The sequence below is a fragment of the Trichomonas vaginalis genome, chromosome II, assembly GCF_026262505.1.
Source record: "Trichomonas vaginalis G3 chromosome II, whole genome shotgun sequence".
NCBI classification, from domain to species: Eukaryota; Parabasalia; order Trichomonadida; family Trichomonadidae; genus Trichomonas; species Trichomonas vaginalis.
The window spans coordinates 19,827,282-19,847,548 of record NC_067204.1 but is presented as its reverse complement, the minus strand read 5'-3'; the positions used below and the strand labels follow the sequence as shown (position 1 = coordinate 19,847,548).

The 20,267-nt window shown below is 35.9% G+C and overlaps 14 protein-coding genes and 4 pseudogenes across 18 annotated transcripts, besides 2 other annotated features; 10 read left to right on the top strand and 8 right to left on the bottom strand.

Annotated features, from left to right (window-relative positions):
* Window positions 1-16,762: part of a mobile genetic element that runs on past the window's edge.
* Window positions 793-1,446, top strand: TVAGG3_0575030 (protein of unknown function, DUF4106 family; the record flags this gene model as incomplete). Its single annotated transcript, XM_051238955.1, has 1 exon — window positions 793-1,446. The coding sequence occupies one exon, from the start codon at window positions 793-795 to the stop codon at window positions 1,444-1,446; it is 654 nt and encodes a 217-aa protein (XP_051096779.1).
* TVAGG3_0575020 (uncharacterized protein) lies at window positions 2,364-3,167 on the top strand (the record flags this gene model as incomplete). The annotated part of the gene is made up of 1 exon (XM_051238954.1): window positions 2,364-3,167. The coding sequence occupies one exon, from the start codon at window positions 2,364-2,366 to the stop codon at window positions 3,165-3,167; it is 804 nt and encodes a 267-aa protein (XP_051096778.1).
* On the top strand, window positions 3,197-3,937 carry TVAGG3_0575010 (uncharacterized protein; the record flags this gene model as incomplete). The annotated part of the gene is made up of 1 exon (XM_051238953.1): window positions 3,197-3,937. A coding segment is annotated over one exon (741 nt), but the record flags the coding sequence as incomplete, so codon positions are not given.
* TVAGG3_0575000 (uncharacterized protein) lies at window positions 4,082-4,432 on the top strand (the record flags this gene model as incomplete). The annotated part of the gene is made up of 1 exon (XM_051238952.1): window positions 4,082-4,432. The coding sequence occupies one exon, from the start codon at window positions 4,082-4,084 to the stop codon at window positions 4,430-4,432; it is 351 nt and encodes a 116-aa protein (XP_051096776.1).
* On the top strand, window positions 4,499-4,888 carry TVAGG3_0574990 (protein of unknown function, DUF4108 family; the record flags this gene model as incomplete). The annotated part of the gene is made up of 1 exon (XM_051238951.1): window positions 4,499-4,888. The coding sequence occupies one exon, from the start codon at window positions 4,499-4,501 to the stop codon at window positions 4,886-4,888; it is 390 nt and encodes a 129-aa protein (XP_051096775.1).
* Window positions 4,905-5,353, bottom strand: TVAGG3_0574980 (annotated as a pseudogene). Its single transcript has one exon. A coding segment is annotated over exon 1 (449 nt).
* TVAGG3_0574970 lies at window positions 5,569-6,262 on the top strand (annotated as a pseudogene). Its single transcript has one exon. A coding segment is annotated over exon 1 (694 nt).
* TVAGG3_0574960 (organellar and viral DNA polymerase type B) lies at window positions 6,856-7,471 on the bottom strand (the record flags this gene model as incomplete). Its single annotated transcript, XM_051238950.1, has 1 exon — window positions 6,856-7,471. A coding segment is annotated over one exon (616 nt), but the record flags the coding sequence as incomplete, so codon positions are not given.
* Window positions 8,292-8,885, bottom strand: TVAGG3_0574950 (uncharacterized protein; the record flags this gene model as incomplete). The annotated part of the gene is made up of 1 exon (XM_051238949.1): window positions 8,292-8,885. The coding sequence occupies one exon, from the start codon at window positions 8,883-8,885 to the stop codon at window positions 8,292-8,294; it is 594 nt and encodes a 197-aa protein (XP_051096773.1).
* TVAGG3_0574940 lies at window positions 9,110-9,442 on the top strand (annotated as a pseudogene). The gene has a single exon. A coding segment is annotated over exon 1 (333 nt).
* On the top strand, window positions 9,529-9,799 carry TVAGG3_0574930 (annotated as a pseudogene). Its single transcript has one exon. A coding segment is annotated over exon 1 (271 nt).
* Window positions 10,144-10,839, top strand: TVAGG3_0574920 (MazG nucleotide pyrophosphohydrolase domain-containing protein; the record flags this gene model as incomplete). The annotated part of the gene is made up of 1 exon (XM_051238948.1): window positions 10,144-10,839. The coding sequence occupies one exon, from the start codon at window positions 10,144-10,146 to the stop codon at window positions 10,837-10,839; it is 696 nt and encodes a 231-aa protein (XP_051096772.1).
* On the bottom strand, window positions 10,889-11,152 carry TVAGG3_0574910 (uncharacterized protein; the record flags this gene model as incomplete). Its single annotated transcript, XM_051238947.1, has 1 exon — window positions 10,889-11,152. The coding sequence occupies one exon, from the start codon at window positions 11,150-11,152 to the stop codon at window positions 10,889-10,891; it is 264 nt and encodes an 87-aa protein (XP_051096771.1).
* TVAGG3_0574900 (DNA/RNA polymerases family) lies at window positions 11,342-13,495 on the bottom strand (the record flags this gene model as incomplete). The annotated part of the gene is made up of 1 exon (XM_051238946.1): window positions 11,342-13,495. One exon carries the CDS (start codon window positions 13,493-13,495, stop codon window positions 11,342-11,344), a length of 2,154 nt encoding a protein of 717 aa, XP_051096770.1.
* TVAGG3_0574890 (phage tail repeat-like family) lies at window positions 13,529-14,113 on the bottom strand (the record flags this gene model as incomplete). The annotated part of the gene is made up of 1 exon (XM_051238945.1): window positions 13,529-14,113. The coding sequence occupies one exon, from the start codon at window positions 14,111-14,113 to the stop codon at window positions 13,529-13,531; it is 585 nt and encodes a 194-aa protein (XP_051096769.1).
* Window positions 14,133-14,288, bottom strand: TVAGG3_0574880 (uncharacterized protein; the record flags this gene model as incomplete). The annotated part of the gene is made up of 1 exon (XM_051238944.1): window positions 14,133-14,288. The coding sequence occupies one exon, from the start codon at window positions 14,286-14,288 to the stop codon at window positions 14,133-14,135; it is 156 nt and encodes a 51-aa protein (XP_051096768.1).
* On the bottom strand, window positions 14,308-14,709 carry TVAGG3_0574870 (uncharacterized protein; the record flags this gene model as incomplete). The annotated part of the gene is made up of 1 exon (XM_051238943.1): window positions 14,308-14,709. The coding sequence occupies one exon, from the start codon at window positions 14,707-14,709 to the stop codon at window positions 14,308-14,310; it is 402 nt and encodes a 133-aa protein (XP_051096767.1).
* TVAGG3_0574860 (uncharacterized protein) lies at window positions 14,727-15,387 on the top strand (the record flags this gene model as incomplete). Its single annotated transcript, XM_051238942.1, has 1 exon — window positions 14,727-15,387. A coding segment is annotated over one exon (661 nt), but the record flags the coding sequence as incomplete, so codon positions are not given.
* Window positions 16,763-18,954: 2,192 nt separating the features above from the next.
* Window positions 18,955-18,981: a mobile genetic element.
* Window positions 18,982-20,267: the final 1,286 nt, after the last annotated feature.

Genomic DNA, 20,267 nt, shown 5'->3' with positions numbered 1-20,267 from the left:
GGAGAAGGTTCTTCAACAACAGTAGATATTGCTTGCGACAGGTTTCATATAATTTCTATTGACAACTCTTTCTTATACGTGGAACAAGACATTGAAATAAAACCTTCTGCCAAGTTGTCTGACAAGAAAGGTTGCAATGGAATTTTCTATGTCGGATACCAATATGCTCCAGAAGTTTTCATGGGATATAAGATATATTCTAACTCTGACTTAGTTCAAACAGTAACATGGGCAAACTATGAATGGTTCGCTTTGAGAAACTCAGTACAACCACAAGCTAGAGAACAAACAGACCAGTATGCAACTATTGAGAAAATAAGAAGACTTGACCCTAACGTTCCAGGAGTTTATGTTAACCTTTCTGGACAAACTGCAGCAGCAGTAACCAAAGTAAAATTGAAACTTAGAGTTCCTTTGTCATCTTTCCTCATCTTCAGGTTTTTAAGATACTTGCCAAACTGGGCAGGAAAAATTTCTATCGAACTTACTCCAAGCAAAAATAACTTAGTCATTGCACCAACACAAGACCCATTCACTCTTACAGAAGTAGTGGGAACAAATAAAATGTCATTCGCCGACTTTTGCAAAAACAAAGTTGACTTAGACTTTGGTTTCTCAAACCTCAACACTGAAGTAAACTATTATTTCAATGCTGCTGGAGATGCTTGGGACCCAGTTAAGTTCACATGCGAAAAGTTTGAATGCAAGAGAATAGAAAGCAGACTTGCAGTCTATATGTTGGACCCAGATATTTCAAATGCTTTAGCTGCCAAATATATTGCAGTTCCACTTATGTTCCCTATACACCAAATATCTGTCAAAGACTTTGCAGGTGAAGTTGGAAACCAAAGTGCTGACCCAGGTGCAAGAACAGATATTGCTTTAACAACTGCAATGAAACATGCAGATACTATGTTTGTACTGTTCAGACGAACTATAAATGACTATTCTTGCTTCTACAACCCTGGTATTAAATATCATATAAACATAGATGGCAAATATTATCCAAGAGAAGAATATTCTACAGTTGAGGATATGAGGTCATACAACTTGACATTAGATGCTATGAACTTTAACAACAACTTCACAACAACCATTAACCCTGAAATGCAAAGTTCTATTATGCCATATGTGAAAGTATGGACTCATACAGGAGGTCAAAAAACTCAATATACAAATGGAGACCGTTCAAACTTTTGGCTTGGCATTCCATTTGCTGACTCAGAAGACTTTATGGGTGGTATTTCAACTGTTGGTACTGTACAAATACAATATACTGGTGACAGAGACGGTCCAGATGAATTGAGAGCAAAGAAGTTTACAAAACCAATAGCACTTTTCACGGAAGATGCTCTTTTGAAGATTCGTTCGATGAAACCTGCTGGGGCTCCTCAGATTGGCATAACGACAGCTTCCATCGAGCAGATTTTGGCAGCAGGTCAGTAAGTTGTTCTTGAACTGACTTCTCTCCGTCAAATATTGACAGTACGCCAGTTTTGACATAAAATTGTATTATAAACTTACCTTTAGAAATATCTGTAAGTTTTGTTGTTATATTTTTGTCTGCTTCAAGAACTTTCACCATCTCGGTTATACCAACTTTCTTTGCTTTATGAAAATATTTTGGTTCAGCAAAGACTGCTATTCTATAACATTTTCCATTGTTTGTATAAAGAACTATTCTGTCAATGTATTTGTATTGTTTGTGTGTGTAAACTTTGTTCTGCTTCAATTCGAAGAGATACTCAAATACGTCCATCTTTTTATTCTAAGTAAAATGTCATTTCCGAAAAATAGAAGCGTAAGTGTTTCAAAAGGTTTAATGGCGGTGGCAGATGTGAAGTTAAATTCACCAACTCAAACAAACAGTCAAAGTGTTGTTGTCAATGTCAAAGAAAGAGATGTTGAAGTGGGGAAACCATACGAAGACGAAGATGGTATAACAATAGTTCCTGTAAAAGAACAACCAACATACCCTGAAGTTAGCAGAGACTTAAGTTCTGTTGCAGATATTCGAAACGACTACCAACAACTGAAAGACAAACTTAAAACTCAGGAGAAGATTTGTCAAGCTTTAGGTATAATGTTAAACTTGGTCGAACACAACCCTGTAAAAGTGAACTCATATGTCATTGCACCTCATGAAGTTTTGAAAGAACTATTGAAACTTTTGACAGAGGCAGACGATATAAACATCAAAGAAATAGAACCCGACGTTAGTTGCTGTGGTGTTTCATATAATGTCATTGACAAGATATACGTTATGAAAGGAGGTGAAACGTTGAACTTAAAATATAGTTTCCCAGACGTCATAAAAATATTTGACGACCACAACATTTCATTAAAATTTAGTTGCTAAGTAAATGGCAGAAGACATAGTGGTTTATACTATTACGACTAAAAACCCTGAGTCATATAATTCTATAACAACAAACTTACAAAGTCCTCAAGGACGATATTGTAAACTGACCTTAAACACGATGACGACTAAAGCCTGTTTTGCTCTTTTGACACCAGAAGACTTTGTTGTTGTGAATGGTAAAAAATACTTCTTTGAAGATACTTACTCAGATATACCACCAACAGGTTTTGTTGACTTATTTAATACTTTAAGGACGGATGTAACATGTGCTGCAACTAGAGCAGGTTTCATTATGTTTGGATGTCCGACTGAGTTTAGTATAAACGATATGAGCTATAATACAAAACTTATATCTGGTTTTTACTACCAACAGTTTCCTATAACAGGAAAAGGTGTCATACAAGGAATGTCTGTTCCATTGACTTTAAGTACACCTATTTTATATATTGTTTCAAACTTAGGTTCAAAGTGCTATTCGAATGTCGACAGAAACTACTATGACCAAAAGATACTCATGCGTATAAACAACACTTTCTCTGCTGGTTTGCCTATTGTTCATTCGAATGCAGAGTTTTCAGCTTTAGTAAACTCAAACACTTTAGCAAACATAAACTTAACCTTAGTTGACGCAAACTTTGTTCCTGTAAAACTTTTATGTCCTATGTATTTGTCAATGACGGCAGAAAGTTTCGAATTGGAAGATGCAACTGGTGAAAGTATTGTACTACAAGAACAACTTCAACAACAAATAGCTCAAGAACAACAAATGCAACAAATGGAACAAATGGAACAAAGTCAAGAATAAAAAAAATATTTTTTTTTATTTTTATAAAAATGTACAGAATAGACGTTTCAGATTTTTATGACTTCCAAGCGTTCAGAAATATGTGTCCATTTAGAGACTATAACAAAGCAGTCGAGAATTTGAAACGTTTAGTCATTTATGTCGACTCTGCCCCAGAATGTTATGTCATGAAAGAATGGGATGTTGTCTTTAACAAACCAAGAGCAACCATAGTTTCAGAACAAGAATGTAGACAGAAACTTAAGAAAATAAAAGTCGTACAAGTTGGTATGAAGATGTTAGATGCTTGGGATATCTTATTGTCAAAGTTAGAAGATTTTTCAGTTCGTGGTATAAAGTTCTATACACCATCTCCAAACTTCTATTCTATCTTCACTGGATATAAATACGAACAAGTAGAATGGAAAGAAAATGTTATAGAAGCTTGGTTAGACCATGTCAAAGAAATTATATGCAATGGAAACGAAAGAGTCTATGAGTATATCTTATGTTGGTTTGCAAACATCTTACAACATCCAAGTGCTAAAAATGAAACTGCTCTCATTATAATTGGAAAACAAGGAACTGGTAAGAACACTTTCTTTACAGATATCTTGTGCAAACTGTTAGAGGGCTATTCGAACCCTAATATGACAAACTTAGAAAACATCTGCGGTAAATTTAACTCTTCAATAGAGAATATGAAACTTATAGTATGTAACGAACTTCAAAGTATAGATACAACAAAGGTTTTAAACTCGGATGCTTTGAAGAGTCTTATAACAGACAAAGTTGGAGTTGTTGAAAGAAAATATAAAGACCAAAGAGTTTGTGAAAATGTTGCAAATTTCATCATGGTTTCAAACAATGCCGTTCCGATGAAGTTAGAAAGTTCCGACAGAAGATATGTAGTTGTCAGAACGTCAGATTCTCATATGCAAGATACAGAATATTTTGACGACTTAGCAGAAACCTTAACATCTGACTTTTACAACCACTTGTTCTCATATTTCATGACATTAGATATTTCAAAGTTCAATCCAAGACAAATTCCACATACCGAAGAAAGACAAACGTTGTTAGAAGCAAACAAGAGTGTATATGAACTGTTTATAGATGAGACTAACTTTGAGTGTTTAGATGAAAGGTCATTGTACGATGAATATAAACAATATTGTCAAGAATATGGTTATATGGCAGCTTCTAAACGTACATTCTTGGCAAATGTCAAAAATCTTTTAGATGTTCAGAACGGCGTATATACAAAGAAAAATTTTTCTGAGTAAATTTAAAAAAAAACATTTTTTTATCCGATAGAAAAGATGACGAAATATATTTCAGTCAACAAATATATGTCAGAAGTCAAAGAAGAACTAGACCCATTCGCTTATTTGAATGTTTACTTCTACCATTTTGAAAAGTCTTCATTCAGCAAAGTTTGGAACATCGAACCAGTTAAGTTTGCTATTGTGACTAAAAATGGTGCGAAATTTGAAGACTTAGACATAGAAGGTTTGTTAGCAGTCAAAGAAAATTTTGACAGAAGGTTCTCAAACCTTAAAGAAGGCAAAGCATACAAACTTGTTATACCTTATGAACCAAAGAAAGCAGACGACTATGAATATTATGAGTCTAAGATAGTTGAAGTTCAAGGTAAATTGGGTAAAAAGATTTTAGAGTCTAAGCCAGTGTTTGCTCCTAAAGAGGAAGAGAACATTGACATTGACCCAGAAATGTTCTAAAAATAAAATTTTATTTTTACATGTCAAATTTCTTTTTCTCTGGTTCAGGTTCTTTCTTCTCTTCTTCTACTTTCTTTTCTTTCTTCTCTCTCTTCTTCTTCTTCTCTGGTGGAGTTATGTCAAATTTCTCAGAACCATATTTTTGTAAAAGGTCTTTGTCCTTTAATAGCTCTTCTATTCTGTTTTCTATTTCATCTTCAAGAACAGCGCATGTGTCTTCTTTGCATTCTAAGAACTTTTGTTGGACTTCAGCTTTCCAATCGGCGTCATCTCTGTCAACAAGTCTGTCATTGACAAACTTAAAGACTTCTCTGCTAATGTTTTATGGTTCTTGTCATATTCCCAGAAACAGAACTTTAGAACAAATTCACCTTTCTTGTTTACACTATGTAAGATTTTATGGTCTACAGATGTTTTGCTGTCGAAAAGCTTGTCTCGAATATAGATAGCGAAATCGCTAGACATTTCCTAAAAGATAAAAATTTTAATTTTTCTAAAAATATGTTAGAAAAAAAGTTTGCTGACATTGACAAGAAATTTGAGAATGTTTTAAACAAGAACAAGAGAAGTTAGAAAATGCTCAGATAAAACCCATACATGACAAGTTCTTATTTGCTCAGAATGGTATAACAGGTCTAATTGCACCACCTGGGTCGGGTAAGACTTTCACTTATCTTAAAATGGCTGCACAACAACAAGAACTAGATGAGAAGAACCCATTCTATGAGTTAGTTGTCATTTGTAGTACTTCTGGTCAATTTGACCAAACCGTCAATTCGTTCAAAGATATTATAAAGAAGTCTAAGTTAGTATGTATAAAGGATACTGAGTTGTTAGATTGGATAAAGAAGTACCAAAGAAGAGTTTTGAAGTATAATGCTATAAATGAGTATATAAATTCTAAGTTCAAAGACCCAAATGAGGAAATGCAGAGAATATTAGAGAAGAAACACTTCAGAAACAAACAGAAAGAGATAGAATACATTTCGAAGAAATTGCAATCTTACGATTGGAAAGACTTACCCTCATAGATGTCTTCTTATCTTAGATGACTTTGCTTCTCATCCTTTGTTAAAGAACAGAGAACAAGACATGTGTCGAATTCTTAAGAAGCTCAGACACTTTAACATCTGTTGTCATTTGTGTACAGACAGCAAAGAGTTTAAGTAAGGATGTTAAAAGAATACTTACTGATATCATACTTTTCCCTGGATTGTCCGAAGACGATTTCATGGAACTTATGAAAGAGTCCATGGCAGGTAAGTTTGACAGACATGAACTATGGAGAAGTACAAAGTCATACAAGACCCTCATACTTCTTTCAGAATTCATATCTACGCGAACAAAGTTCAAATTGTAAAAAGTCAAGCTTGAAAAATGTAAGTGTTTTAGTCTTAGACTGCTTGTTTGAAGTTGTCAAAATACTCTCTTATTTTTTACGATTTTCATGAGTTTTAGGCTAGACCGGTAAAAGTCGGTCTAGAGAAATTTCATGAAATTTGGTCATTTTTTTCAGCAAAAATATATTTTAGGGTAGAAGGGTATATCTACCCCGTTTTCTACCCTCATTTCTACCCCATATGTCCTTACTGAAAAAAGTATGTGTTCCATATGTCATTTTACTCAGAATTTTGTTGCTGAATTCAATAAAAATATATTTTAGGGTAGAAGGTTAGATATAACCTGTTTTCTAACCTCTTTTCTACCCCAGTTATTTTATAAGCGTTTTACATGGTAAACGTTATGAATTCGTGAGACTCTAAACAGTTTTGTAGCTTCTATTTCTTCTTTTAGTACATCGAATGTTTTAACTATGCCGAAGGTTTCTTTATACTTCTTCTTGACGTCAGATAGAAGGAAATCTTCTGCTGTTGGATAGTTTTTGTTCAGAAATTCTAACATGTCCATTTTATCTTCTGCTGGCTTTTCTGCTTCTTTCTTTAAGTCAGCATAGTCGTTTCGCATACGTTCTATCTCTTTGACGGAGTAGTTATATTTTCTTATTGCTGCTTTACATTTAGAACATTGCGGGTTCATTTTTGCGTTATATTCTGAAACCTTACCTGCTAAAACAACTAAAGCGTCAATGGTTTTCTTTAACTCAAAAGTTGCTGGTTTTATCTGTTCATTCCATACCTTACCTCTTCTATCTTTATCTCTTATCTGCCATACACATTTTGCAACTAACGAAACAAAGTTGTCGTAGGTCTTAAACTCCCGGGTTTTGTAAAGGTCAGAAACATTCTTATATACCATGTCGCAATCTTTGTCCATAACCTTATGGTTGCAATGAAATCCTAGAAACTCATAGTTTACCTTTCGTATGAACTTCTTTATTTCTACTGAGTCAGTTGCTTTGACTTCTATTTCATCGAATTCTGGAATAGTGAGTTTTTGTTGTTGGATTTCAGGCAATTTGGGTAAATGGTCAATAATATCCTGCATTTCATAAAGATACTGTTCATTTGTTTCATCTTTCGCACTACAGTCTAAATTACTTGTTAAAAGTTCTTGCTTTATCTTCTGGATTTCTGTCTCAAAAGTATATGAAGAAGGAATGAAGCTTTTCATTTCTACTAACATTGAAGTTGGGTTCATGACTAACGAGTTTGGTGCTGTTGTTGCTAACATGTTCTTACAATAAAAATAAAAAATATTTTTTTAAAAAAACCAACTTTATTTTTTATTTCGGGAAAACTCATGACAAATTCATGAGGGTAGAAAACGGGGTAGAAAACGGGGTAGATATACCCTTCTACCCTAAAATATATTTTTGCCGAATTCTGTATAAAACTCATGACAAATTCATGAGGGTAGAAAAGAGGTTAGAAAAGAGGTTAGATATACCCATCTACCCTAAATTATATTTTTGCCGAATTCAGCAACAAAATTCAAATTGTAAACGGTTTAATAGAAAAAGTGTTATTTTTTCATGTCCGAAGACTCGAAGGTGCAACACTTCCAAAATACGACGAACTCAGAAGAGCAGCATGGCAGTATGTTCTTGACAACTTCTTTGAGTTCTCCAGGCACACCTTGGAAAATGCTGAAGAACTCCGACACAGAGAATTTGGAGAAATTGCACTCCAATACTACATTGACAAACAAAGGGTAAACAAAGGGTAAACAAAGGGTAAAATAAGACTAAAAACTTAACGTTTAAAAAGTGACATTTTTATGAGCTCCGAGTCACCGAGAAAACTTGGTCAGATGTTAGCAGCTTACTTCCCTGAGGAGGATGAAGCGTTACTACGTAAGGTTCAAAAAAACGAACCTGGAATTGCGTACCAAATTCGCAATTACATGACCATGGAAGAGTACGAAAGGTTTCTACAAGAGAAACCAGCTCTAAACAACTCAGAAAAGAAAGAATAAAAAGTTTAACTCGTACTTGTTTATTTTTTTACTTGTATGGGCAAGCTGCAAGAATGAAGTCGACTATCTCAGTCTTTGTCTTGACCAGTTGGACTGCTCTTGCGAGTACGTCTGTTTTGCGGTTCCCAGCTGGTGTCTGACCTTCGTAATTGCGCATGTTCTTGAGAGCTCCAACTGTAAATGGTTGTAGGATGAAGAGTCTCTCAGACTGCTTGAGGTAGTCTTCACGGTCACGAACCGAATCTGTGGTACGAGTCGAATCGGTCGATTTGAGGGAAGAGACTGAAAGCCTGTCATCTTCCATCGGGGCTGTGGCATACTCTTTGCGTAAGCGGTTCAGACCTTCTTCGAAGTCTTGGTCTCTCTTCGATTGAGATTGGAATTGGAATTGCTGGGGTGGAGCTTGCTGGAACATCCAAGGGTTGGGGAAGTAAGGCATAGGCTGAGGAGGGTAGTTCGGGAAGCCTTGTAGTGGAAATTGGTAGTAACCTTGAGGTGGAAATTGGTAGTAATTTGGTGGAGGGACTTGCTGGAACTGAGGTTGCTGAGGAGACTGTTGTGGCGCTGGGGCTGTCGGTTCTTCTGGTTTGGGAATCGGCTCGGTTGGTGGGACGTCGGACATTCGTTTGTGTCCTGTCGGAAGGAAGAACTTTTTCTGTCGGAAGGAAGAACTTTTTCTGTCGGAAGGAAGAACTTTTTCTGTCGGAAGGAAAAACTTTTTCTGAAGTTCGACCAAAAGTTCTCAATTTTCGAAAATTTGAATGGTTTACGGACGGACAACTGGAAGCGTCCTTCCTGTCGTCGGGAAAATTTTTTCCAGTTGTCGGGAAAATATTTTCCTGTCGGATGGAAGGACTCGGAATACCAGAAGGATTTGACGAGGCAATTTACCTTATAGAGATAAATGAAGTTGTTAAGCAGTACTTGCGCAGGGTAATGAAGCCAAGGTCAAGTTCACCACTATTTCTGGAAGGTCTACACTTCAGCTCGAGACTTCGACTGGAATTCCAATTCAAATACCAGACGGGACAGCCTACGATGGCATAAAGGACGCCAAAAGAGAAGCTCTTGTTAAGTTCCTAAACAAACGTCCTTGGATAAAAATACCAAAACAAGGAGAACCCCCTACCCCATATGAAATTGGCAATTTCAGTCTCTCCTTCACTTCTCGGGTCAGCCGTTTCTACATAACCTGTGAAGGCGACATCCAACCAGTTCAGTCAACCTTAACGTTTTGAGTAAAAACATTTTTTTTCATTTTTTGAATGAAGCAAGTTAAATTCGTCCCACACCAATCTCAATGGACCGATGAAGAGTTTCAAGCCATGGTTGAAGGCGTTGAGAACGACATAGACGGCGAACTTGAAGGAGCTCAAACCACAATTGCAACCAAAATTGCACAAGTCAAAGAAGAGATAGCTCCACTTAAAGCTACCAAAGCTACTCTTGACCTCATGGATAGTTACCGTTTAGATGTCAAGAGTGGAATAGACATTTAAAATTAAAACTTCTAAACTACGAAGCTATACTCCAAAAGTTAGCAGAAATGAGAAGACTTTACCAGAGCTACTTACATGTAAGGGACTTACCTTCAAGCAATCCGACCAAAGATGAATTTTCTGACATTGTCCCAATTTTGTCCGAAATCAGCTCAGATGTTTCGAACTGCTCCCAACATATCCAGAATATGAACGTTTGCCTGAACTCTTCCGCAATCTCAAAAAACGTTTTTTGGTTCTCATGTTCGAAACTTTTATCGGAAGAGACAACAAACGTTCAGAAGAAGAACAAGATATTATTTTAAACTTGTTGTATGACTTAACCGTCATAACAAGCTTTTTGAAGTAAAACCGTCATTCTCAAACCACTTCATTTTTTCGATGTCCGAACAAGCACCGAAGCCGAACACAATGGCAGATGTCCTTTCAATGTTGCCAGACAAGCGCCCAGTTCAAATTCAAATTTTGAATTTGAAAGCTCATCTGACAAACACCGTTAAGACTCTCCAAAGTAGTCTTATGGAAGAGATGAAGGGACTTAAAGCCAATGTCCTCACGAACCATGCTTCCAATGAGAAAGTCCTGAACGATTTCGCGGAAACCTTGCGCATTTACGCGAGAGAGAACCGAGACCTTGCCAGACTCATCTACCGTTTCTTCGAAGAGATAGACGCCATCTGGAAGGTACTCGGAAAGGACAGAACCTCCAACACCGTAATTCGTGAACACAGAATTGAAGAAGGAATTGTCGAGGAAGAAGAGAAACACGAAGAAGAGGAAGAGGAAGAAGAGAAACACGAAGAAGAGGAAGTTTGGGCAACCCTTGTTGCCGATGACAGTTATGAAATTTCCCAACCCTACCCATACCAAATCCGCAACAGGGAGACCGGCAAGGTTCTTACCCCAGTCCTCAACAACTTGGGACACTTGAACCTTACCCTTCGGAATCGCGGTTCAATCTCCATGGGCAAGCTTGTCGCAATTCAATGGGTTCCAAATCCAAACAAGAAGACGAAGGTCAGACACATTGACGGTGACAAGCTCAACAACCGTAAGGAGAACCTCGAGTGGTTCTAAGAGTAAAAAAATTTTATTTTAGGGGGAAACCCCGAGTAAATTTAGGCGTTTATTTGGATAAGTATGTGAAATTAAGGTCAATTTGCAAAATTAGTTCCCGACCTTTGAATTGGACTCTTTCGTCATCCCAGTTGCGTAGGAGGTCGTCCCAGAGAAGTTGGTAGATTTGCCAATCCAAGGACGATTTGTCCTCCCAGGCATTGAGGATGTACTGCTCGTAGAGTCTCATGACCTCTCCCTTGCACCAGACACCCTCTCCCTTGGAACGTAAGGCTTCTTCGAAGTGCTCGAATGCGATTGGCTGCTTGACCATCCGAAATGACACTTTTTGTCCGTTTGGTCAATGTTCGTGTCTCGTGCCATAGTCGACGAAAATACAGACAAACAGGTTATATATGAGTTTGAGACCAAGAATGGTGTAACTCGACCTGTCCGATTCAAAGACTCCGAGGGCGACCATGAAATTAAACGGAAATTAGCTAGGAAGGAATATAAAAATTTTTTATTTCATGCAATGTTTTATTTCTGTGCCGTCTTCAAGTATGCCCCAGTACTTACGCTTGGAGAGGACATGAACTTCGGTGAAAATTTTGTCCAATTTGAATTGACCCATCTTCTCACCGACTAAACCCATTTCAATGAGTTTGTTGTATCCTTCTTCGTTCGTCATGAGTGCGTCAATGTTCTCATAGTAAACCTTCACTTTGGATTTGACTTCCGAGAAGAATTTGTTGTAGTTGTCAAGGACTGCTTTTGCGAACTGAGGATAAGACCAATGTTCGACAATAGGTTTTACTGTGGTTACTAAGCCACCTTGACCTTGAGTGAATTCGTACTTCAAAACAAAAGGAGAAAACCTTTCAACAAAGTTGTCGACCTTCTCATAATGTTTACTCTTCATCTCTTGAGGTTTCTTTATGGAATATCCCCATGTCGAATTCATAAGCAATTTGAGTGTCATTGCAAGTTTGGGGTTTGAAGCTTTCCTAATATCATACAGTTGTTGTATGACTTTTCCAACTGTATAGTTCCTTCCTGGGAACTCACCATCTTCGTTTGGAATTCCAGTTGGAATATATTGGACGAACCTCATGTACGCAGCGTTAAGGTCGACATAGTATATCTTTTCATCTGAGTCGAACTTGTCGCAACCAATCGGACCAGTTTTTGGAAATTCAAGTGAGTCTCTTATCTTCTGAGAAACTTCTCCTGTTATCTCATAAACATCGTCGAAGCAACCTGTTTCATATAAAACCTTCTGACCTAACTCAGATGCTCTCCAATACAATTTGACGTCAATTGGATGTCTCAATGGAAGTTTGTTTATAGCATCTTGAAGTTCTTGCAACCTCATTGGAAGTTCTTCTGGTTCAGGTTGGTATCCGAACAATCCAACTCCTTGTGGAATTGTGTACTTCTTTTGTGCTATAACTTTGTCTGGAACAACTTTTGGTCTTGCTAACAGTGAAAAGTTTGTTTCGTCTTTTGGTACAAAAGTTTCTGTCAGCTTGTCATCTGGAATTGGTTCCAACAAACCTTTCTCGAAAAGAATGTTTACAGCTCTGACAATGTTGCACTTGCCTTTTCCGAACAATGGGTTTGTAAGACTTTCGTTCAACATGAAGTGGTTGTGGACAATTGCAATCTTCAACCATGGTAAGTCTTTGTCAACAACATAGTCGTCGTGTGAAGAACCTTTAGCTGTAGGTATGTTGACTCGGATATTGACATTTGCCAACGGTGCAATTTTTGCCAATTGACCTCTGAGAATGTACCTTGTCTTCACACATGACTCAAGATACTTCATCTTCTCATCTGTAACAAGACCAGAGTTCCTGAGACATGTAAGAATACAAGGTTCATTGACAATTTTTTCAATTGAATTGTAAATTCCATACCTTGTCAAGTCAATGTCAGACTTATTTATGAACGGGAAGTATCCAGCATGTTGTCTGACTGCTTGAGGGTTAGGTTGGTACCATTCGAACTTGACACTTGCAATTCCTTCAATTGCATTCAAAATGTCTGAGTCGGAGTCAACCATTTGTTCTCTCTTTGTAGTCTTGAAAGCGTCAAGAAGTTTTGCAGCTGTTTGTTCATTGCCATTTGCATAGTAAATGTGACCATCTAAATCTGTTACGGTTAGTCTGAGATTGTATCCTTTCTTATTTCCGTCTTGTATGGCAGCAAGTACACCCATGAAGCCTTCTTTGTTCTTTCCTTCGTCAAAATTTACTGTAAAGGTTCGCCCAGATGTAATTTTACTTCTAACTTCACGATACTTCTCATATGCATATCTTGTTCTTTCCATGGGAGCATGTGCGTCTTCACCCTTTCCTTTTTTCCTTCTCAAAGGATGCAATTGTTCGTCATGTTTCCAGTAGAATCTGGCAAAGCCGTCGTGTCCTTCAACTTGAGGCTCACTAACATCGAAAGGCATGTCCATAAGACGTTCTTCTTCTAACCTCTCTAGTCTGTTTGGATAATTGGCACGTGCTGTTTCCAAATCCATTTCGTAGCGAAGACCAGACAATTTGTCATAGACTTTTATGGGTCTTCCCTTCCTATATTTAAAATTCTTCGAAACTCTCCAACCATATCTTTGCAACTCTGCTTTTATTCTAGCAGATTTTCTATCGATTCTATATGGGGGCATTTTTATAAAAATAAAAAAATATGTTTTTTTTCTTTACTTTACATAACCGCCTGCTGCCATAAGTCTTTGACGCCAACCCATACCAGCTAATGAAGGTTGACTTGGTTTAGTTTGGAAACTAAACTTTGGTTTTGGTTTATCTTCAGTTTTTGGTTTTTCTTCTTCTATCGGTTTTTCGTCACTTTTCGGTTCCTCTGACTTTACCTCACTTGCAGGAACAGTTGTGTCGTCAACATCTTCATAAATATCATATGCCATTTGTTTTTGTTTTCCTTTCAACTTTTTGTGTTTGTTGTAAAGTTTAGAATATTTCGACTCTAAGTCAATGAGATGTTCTATAATGAACTGTTGGTCAGTGAAGTAAACTTTTCCATCTGTTGTCTCGAAAGCTCCTTCAGACTTCAATATTTTATTTGTGAGAGTCTGTTTCTTTTTTGAGATACTAGCCGTTCCATTTCTATGAAAAGTGACTTTGTAGTTAGGGTTTGTATTTCCAGACCTGGCACTTTCTATTATTGAATTTTTCTCTTCATCTGTAAGTTCTTTGACAGGTTTTGACAATGGTTCTGAACTTTTTGTTTGTGGTGTCAAATCTACCGTTTCAACTTCTTCGGTCATTTCATCTCAGTAAAAAATTTTAGTTTGGTTTGTTTTCAACTGGTTGTTTAGGTTTTTTAAGTCGGTCTAAAACTTCCTGAGGTATAGGAAGAACTTGACAAACACGTGGTTGTGTAACTGCTGGAAGTCGACAAATCCATCTTGAACCCATTTGTCTCAATGCTGTATTGTTCATTTCATCTCAGTAAAAAACTTTACATTCCCCACGTTTGAGGCGGTTGCGGTTGGTTGTTGTTTACCCACTGTTGTGCATGGTTATATCCTCTGTTAAAGAATCTTTCACCTTGGTCCATGTAGTGTCCTGCTTGGTTATAGTAGTCATTTGCTTTGTTATAGTAGTTTCCTGCTTCTCTTCCTACATTGTCCATCCATCCTTGAACTTTTCCTCTTGTTTCAGGATTTGGAATAAGATTTGCTGCATCTCGTGCTACCTCCCAACCTTTCTGTACAGTTTGTATAATAGGTTGCGCTTTCTCTTTCAGTATACCTAATGTACTCAAAATCTTCCTTCCAACTCCAAATACACCTCTGGCTATTGTTCCCACTGCGGGCAAAAATCTGGATGCAACTCCTGCTAATGCGCCAAATAAACCCATTTCTTATGGGTTAAAAAATGACGAATCCAAACAAGGACCCCTATGTTTCTAAGGCAACAAAGAAAGCACTCATGATAAAAATCTTTAGTTCAACACCAAATGCTTGGTTTATGGATATCTTGGAAAACATTCCGAGATATAGAGAAGATGGACCTCCATACTGGTTTATATTTGTTGGTCAAAACACAAGATACTGTGAAGCCATACCATTACAGTCCAAAAATATTTTAGATATCTTAGCAGCTTTGACAATATTCGTTGACAAATACCATCCAACAAAACTGACATCTGACTGTGAAAGTTCTTTCAAATCAGACGATATTAAAAACTATCTGCGTTCAAAAAATGTAAACCAATATTTCATTGTCGACCAAAACCATTCTGCTCTTGGTGTCATTGACAGTTGTATAAAAATCTTAAGAGACTTAAACCAACCACAAGGTGGTGAGGTAGATGAAATGTCATATGACGACAAATATAGACACTTCTCCATGGCAAAGATGAGACAAGTTTTAAATATTTACAATAACCGTAAACAAAAAGGTTTGGGAAACCACTCCCCCGAAGAAATGAAAAACAACCCTGACTTAGAGAAAGACTATATATTTAATAGTTTAGTCAAAAGAGACAAACAAGAAAGAATGCCAGGCTTCAAACTTAAGAAAGGTGACAAAGTAAAAATAGAAATACCTAAACGCGACCCATATGAAAATACTATTGACTATGACAACAATGGGAACTCGACAGGTACTCGCATTCGTGTTCGTAAAAATAGAAGAAAGTATACAAGAGAATATTATGAAGTTTTAGGCAAACATGGCAAAATGTACAGACTGCAAGCAGAAGATAAAACTACTATTGTCAGACCTCGTTTCAAACTTGTCAAAGTTCAAGGTGGTATACTTTCAAAAACAGTTCCTAACAAATATAAGACAACTCCTGACGAATATGCTAAAGAAGTTGAAAATGACGACTAAGCATTTCTATACCATGCGTAAACTGTCATGTAAGGTGGCATGTAGTCTTTACTCTGTCCCGTTGTTTCCGAATATCCTGTAATGCGATGTGTATGGCTTCCTCCTCCCTGAGTGTCATCCCAGTAACAATTTATAGCAAACTTAACGTCGTCTTTAACATCATATCCTTTACCTTTTGTCATTCCTGTCCAATCCCAATATCTATGCTTATGCCAACCTGCTTCAGCTGTAGTTAAATCTACGTAGTGACTGTGCGCAGGTAAGTTTTCACCTGAAATCGTTTTACTTCCGCCTGTTTCCTTTGAAGAGTTTGCACAATACAAAAACCTGTCGACTATTTGAGTCCAAGTTCCGAGACCAAGTACTACTTCTGGTCTGGTAGAGTTCATTGACGTATAAATAGAACCTATAGGATATAGTGTTTGAAGTATTTCTGTCTTTAATGTTTGAAGCTCTGTTTTGTCAGCTTTTTTATATAACTTTTCTTCAAGTTCATTTACGTCAGAGATGCTATGTCTATGATATTTTTGTGCGTATGTTCCTTCTGTCCATCTGAAAATATACTCTTTTGTTGCATCTACATATCCAGCTATCCATGTCGAGTCTGCTTTTGTATTCCTTAACTCTGTAACACCTTTCTCAAGCTCTTTCAACTGTTGTCCATCTTCCATTAAACCTCTGGTATGACTTGAAACCGTTTGTGTCAACATATCTACAGTTTCTTTGTCGGCTTTAAGGTCTAAACACCCTGAAACCCATCCTGTATCGGCTTTAGTTTTTAAAATCTTTGAAGTCCGTTCATGGTACCATTCAACCCTTTCTTTAATTTCATTGTCTTTTTCATCCACATATTCCTTATCTGCCTTCTTATCTAACGCACTAGCCATACGTGCTAACTCATCGTCAACATACTCTTTGTCAGCTTTGTTGTCAATATCTGCTTTCAAAAGAAGTTCATCTATAGGTTTCTCGTTTAAAGTTCTTTTTGTTGGATTTATACAAACAGTATGGTTCTTACTGTCTTGAAACAGAAACTCATCTGTCATTGGGTTTATCGTCAGTTTTAAGTTTCCTTCTTTCAATGACTCAGATATCTTAGAATAGTTTGAAAAGTTTGTTGTGTTCTTATTTAGAGCTTGCAAAATGAGTTGTCGGTTGTGTTGTATTTCTCTCATAGACGCTGTTTCTTTCGACATTTTTATTCTAGATAAAATATGCTTTCAATAGAAAAAGAAATTCAAGAGTTGCTACAACTAAACCATTAGATGAACTTTTTACGAATGTCGGTCAAAAGTTTGAGACAGAGACCGTAAAGCATGAAGGCTATCGTTTTGACTACCCACTAAGATGGTTAAGAGACCCATCCGTCACAAAAGCTATTGGCTTTCGTAGAATGAAGTTCATTTCAGAAGCCATACATGGTTTCCCATTTACGGTCGCTTTTGAAATTCGATACTATAACAAAGAGAAACGTACGTATGAGAAATTTGAAACAGGGAAAACTTTTACAAGTGAATTTGCTTGTAAACTTAGAAACAACTCTTCAAGCTTTTCAAGAAAAAATAAACGATATCTATCTCGAATATGCAAAAACAGTACAACATTGACGAAGGAGAGTACCATCTCGATATTATATATATGACAGGAAAAATGCAACTGTTAAAATCAATAGAATAGAAGACCTTGGAGAAGACGTTTATATTTCTACAAAATATAACAACTTGGCATGGTATAGATTTATGAGGATGTTAAATCAGCCTGCAGAATATCCAGTACACCCGGACTTTTATGAAGTCGAAAACCCTAATGGAACATATGAAAATGTTTTCGACTCAGATGCTATTATAGTTCATGCTTCATTTCTGGTGCACAAAACTCTTTTTTTATGCTTGGCAAATGACTTTTACGAAAAACCTACAAGCTATACGAACCACCAAGTGGAAGTATTTCAGACTTTCAAGTATGGTTTACAACAGATGGAAGAAAGAGAATAATTCCATATATACCACGCGTTTTACTTAGAACTTAGTTTCATATACAACTACTATCGAACGGTAAAAATATAATTTTAATACGGTTGAGGTGTTGGATTTGGTTGCCAACTAGACTGTGGTGCAGGTTCAGGCTGTTGTATAACAGGAGCTTGTTCTTCTGGTTCAGGGTCTTTAGGTATAATACCAACGAACTGACCTACTATTTTAATTTTTTGACTCCTGGGTCTAAGTTGAATAGGATAATTGCCGAAGTATTATAAGTGTACTAGTAGTTTTAACAGTAGCTAGGAACAAATCTAGCTAGTTGAGATAACTAAAAAAGTAACGTATTTGAAATAAGTTTCGTTGAAAGAAATTAGAATTACCGGATGATTGAAGGCATATTGGCTTTGTCTATCATTATATGGCTTATATTTCTACATAGTGTTACCAAACGATCGGGCACATCATACATATACTTAAATAACTTTTTAATAACTTGAACGTCATTTTGACAGACATCAAGTTCGAGATTAGAGACGAACTTTCCATTGTTCAGGCTACTGAGTATGAGTGTGTTCGTGGCGCAAAACTGTGAAATTTGGGCATAATGGTATGCTTATCTTTTCATTTAAAAATAACGTATTTGGAATATTTTCGCTAGTAAAAAGTTAGAATACTCGATATTAAGCATATTAGCTTTTTTATCATGATATGTATTATTATTCGTGTTATCAATAGTGTTACAGAAGCATCGGCAATCTAGTCATGACCGTAATTCCAATACAACTTTTCGTACTTCTTTATTGAATTTAAATAGAAACAATGTTTTTTATTTTAAATAAAAGAGAAATAATTCTAATGTTATAATCGTCATTATTAATTTATTCTCATTTTAATTATATTTCATCGATTTTTTATTATGAGGACGTTTTATAGTCGTCTGGAAAAGTGACAAAATTATCATTGTCGCTAAAAAATACGATTTTTCAAGCATGTTTCGGTACCTGAAATAAAGAAGAAATCAATTCCATTTATGTATATATATGGCAAACAGTCAATGATTATATGATAGCTCTTTATCTGGCTAAAAATCCTATTATTTGAAAATTCGCATTGTCGTCTAAAACCGCCAGACGACAATAAATACATCGCCTTTTATTATCGATATCAATATTCAAATGAATTCATATTATAATTAGTATCCTAGTAATAACTAGGTATTCTATCACAGTATTTCTTCAATTTATTATAATATTCAGCATTTTAGTTTCAATGCTGATTTGTTCGCCTTGCTTGTACTATAGTTACTTTATATCTTCGGCTATTATCCTATTCAACTTAGACGTAAAAAAAATTAAATAACGTATAAATATAATTTTAATTGGTAAAAGATTAAATGTTTATTCCGTATGTAATGTGATTTGATTTGGATGGTAAGATAAGTTTCGGTATAGTTTTGTTATATTGATTAAGAATTGTTGAATAAAATTCTGGAATCTTCGTCAATTTCTTTGATTCCTTCTTGAAGCGTTGAAATTTTCTTATTGACTCTCTTTTATAAACTTTTGAAAGAAACCGTAAAAATTGTGAAACATGCTTTTAATAAAAAACAATTTTGATGAACCAAATTATTATTTAAATTGAAATATATTTTTGAAATCTATGATATTGAATAAAAAAATTTATAGTGTAGATATTGAATATAGATATAGATGTTAATTTTAATATGATATTTGATAAAATTTTTTATCAAAACATACTGATAATAGGTTGACATGTAATATTGATTATTTGCCTTGTAAAATATATTTGGTCGGCAAATAACCTAATACCTCTTATTTTGAGTTCACTTCCACATTTCGTCTTACTGATACTATAAACCATCAAATCTGCTGGTGGAAGTATAAAATTTAAATGGAGCCATCTGGTGGTAATGGTTCGTTCTGGTTTAGTAACCGAAGAAATTGTGCCCAAGTAACGTTTGTCTACTTCCCAAAAATAAAAACTCTGTATCTCTTGGAGGGTTAATTTCAATCTTTTGAAATGAGAACGGTGGAGTTCATCTTGTCATATTTCTAGTTTCGATAGTATTGTTCCATTTAGTAAGAGTCCGTATTTTTTTTTGAAATTCCCAATAATATTTGTTTCATTGAGTTTGAAAGTCATTTAGAGTTTTCTCAAGACTTTTCGTCTGAACGAACTGTAAAGATTCTCATTTCGTCAAATTGTCCTATTAGACCATCAGAACCTTCATACTGCCCATGAAAATATACTGCGAACATAAATGCGTTAGTTCTTATTTGAAAACAAAACTCTTCTAAATCCTATTGCCTTTGCATCTGAAGGACTTTTGAAGCCAACGAATTGGATAGTCAAACCTGTATGCTCGGGATGAAATTTCTTCATCTGAAATAGTCCTACCAGCATTTGTAAAGATATATGTCTAACGGTTTTGTATCTGCTACTTTTGTTCTTTGTTTTTCAACCTGAAGCATTTAATATGTAAAAATATATTGTTTTAAAATGGTATGCCATTTTCATATTTCTCATCTAACAAACAAGTTTCCTTCAAACTTGAGGTTCACTCAAACTCAGCGTACATTTC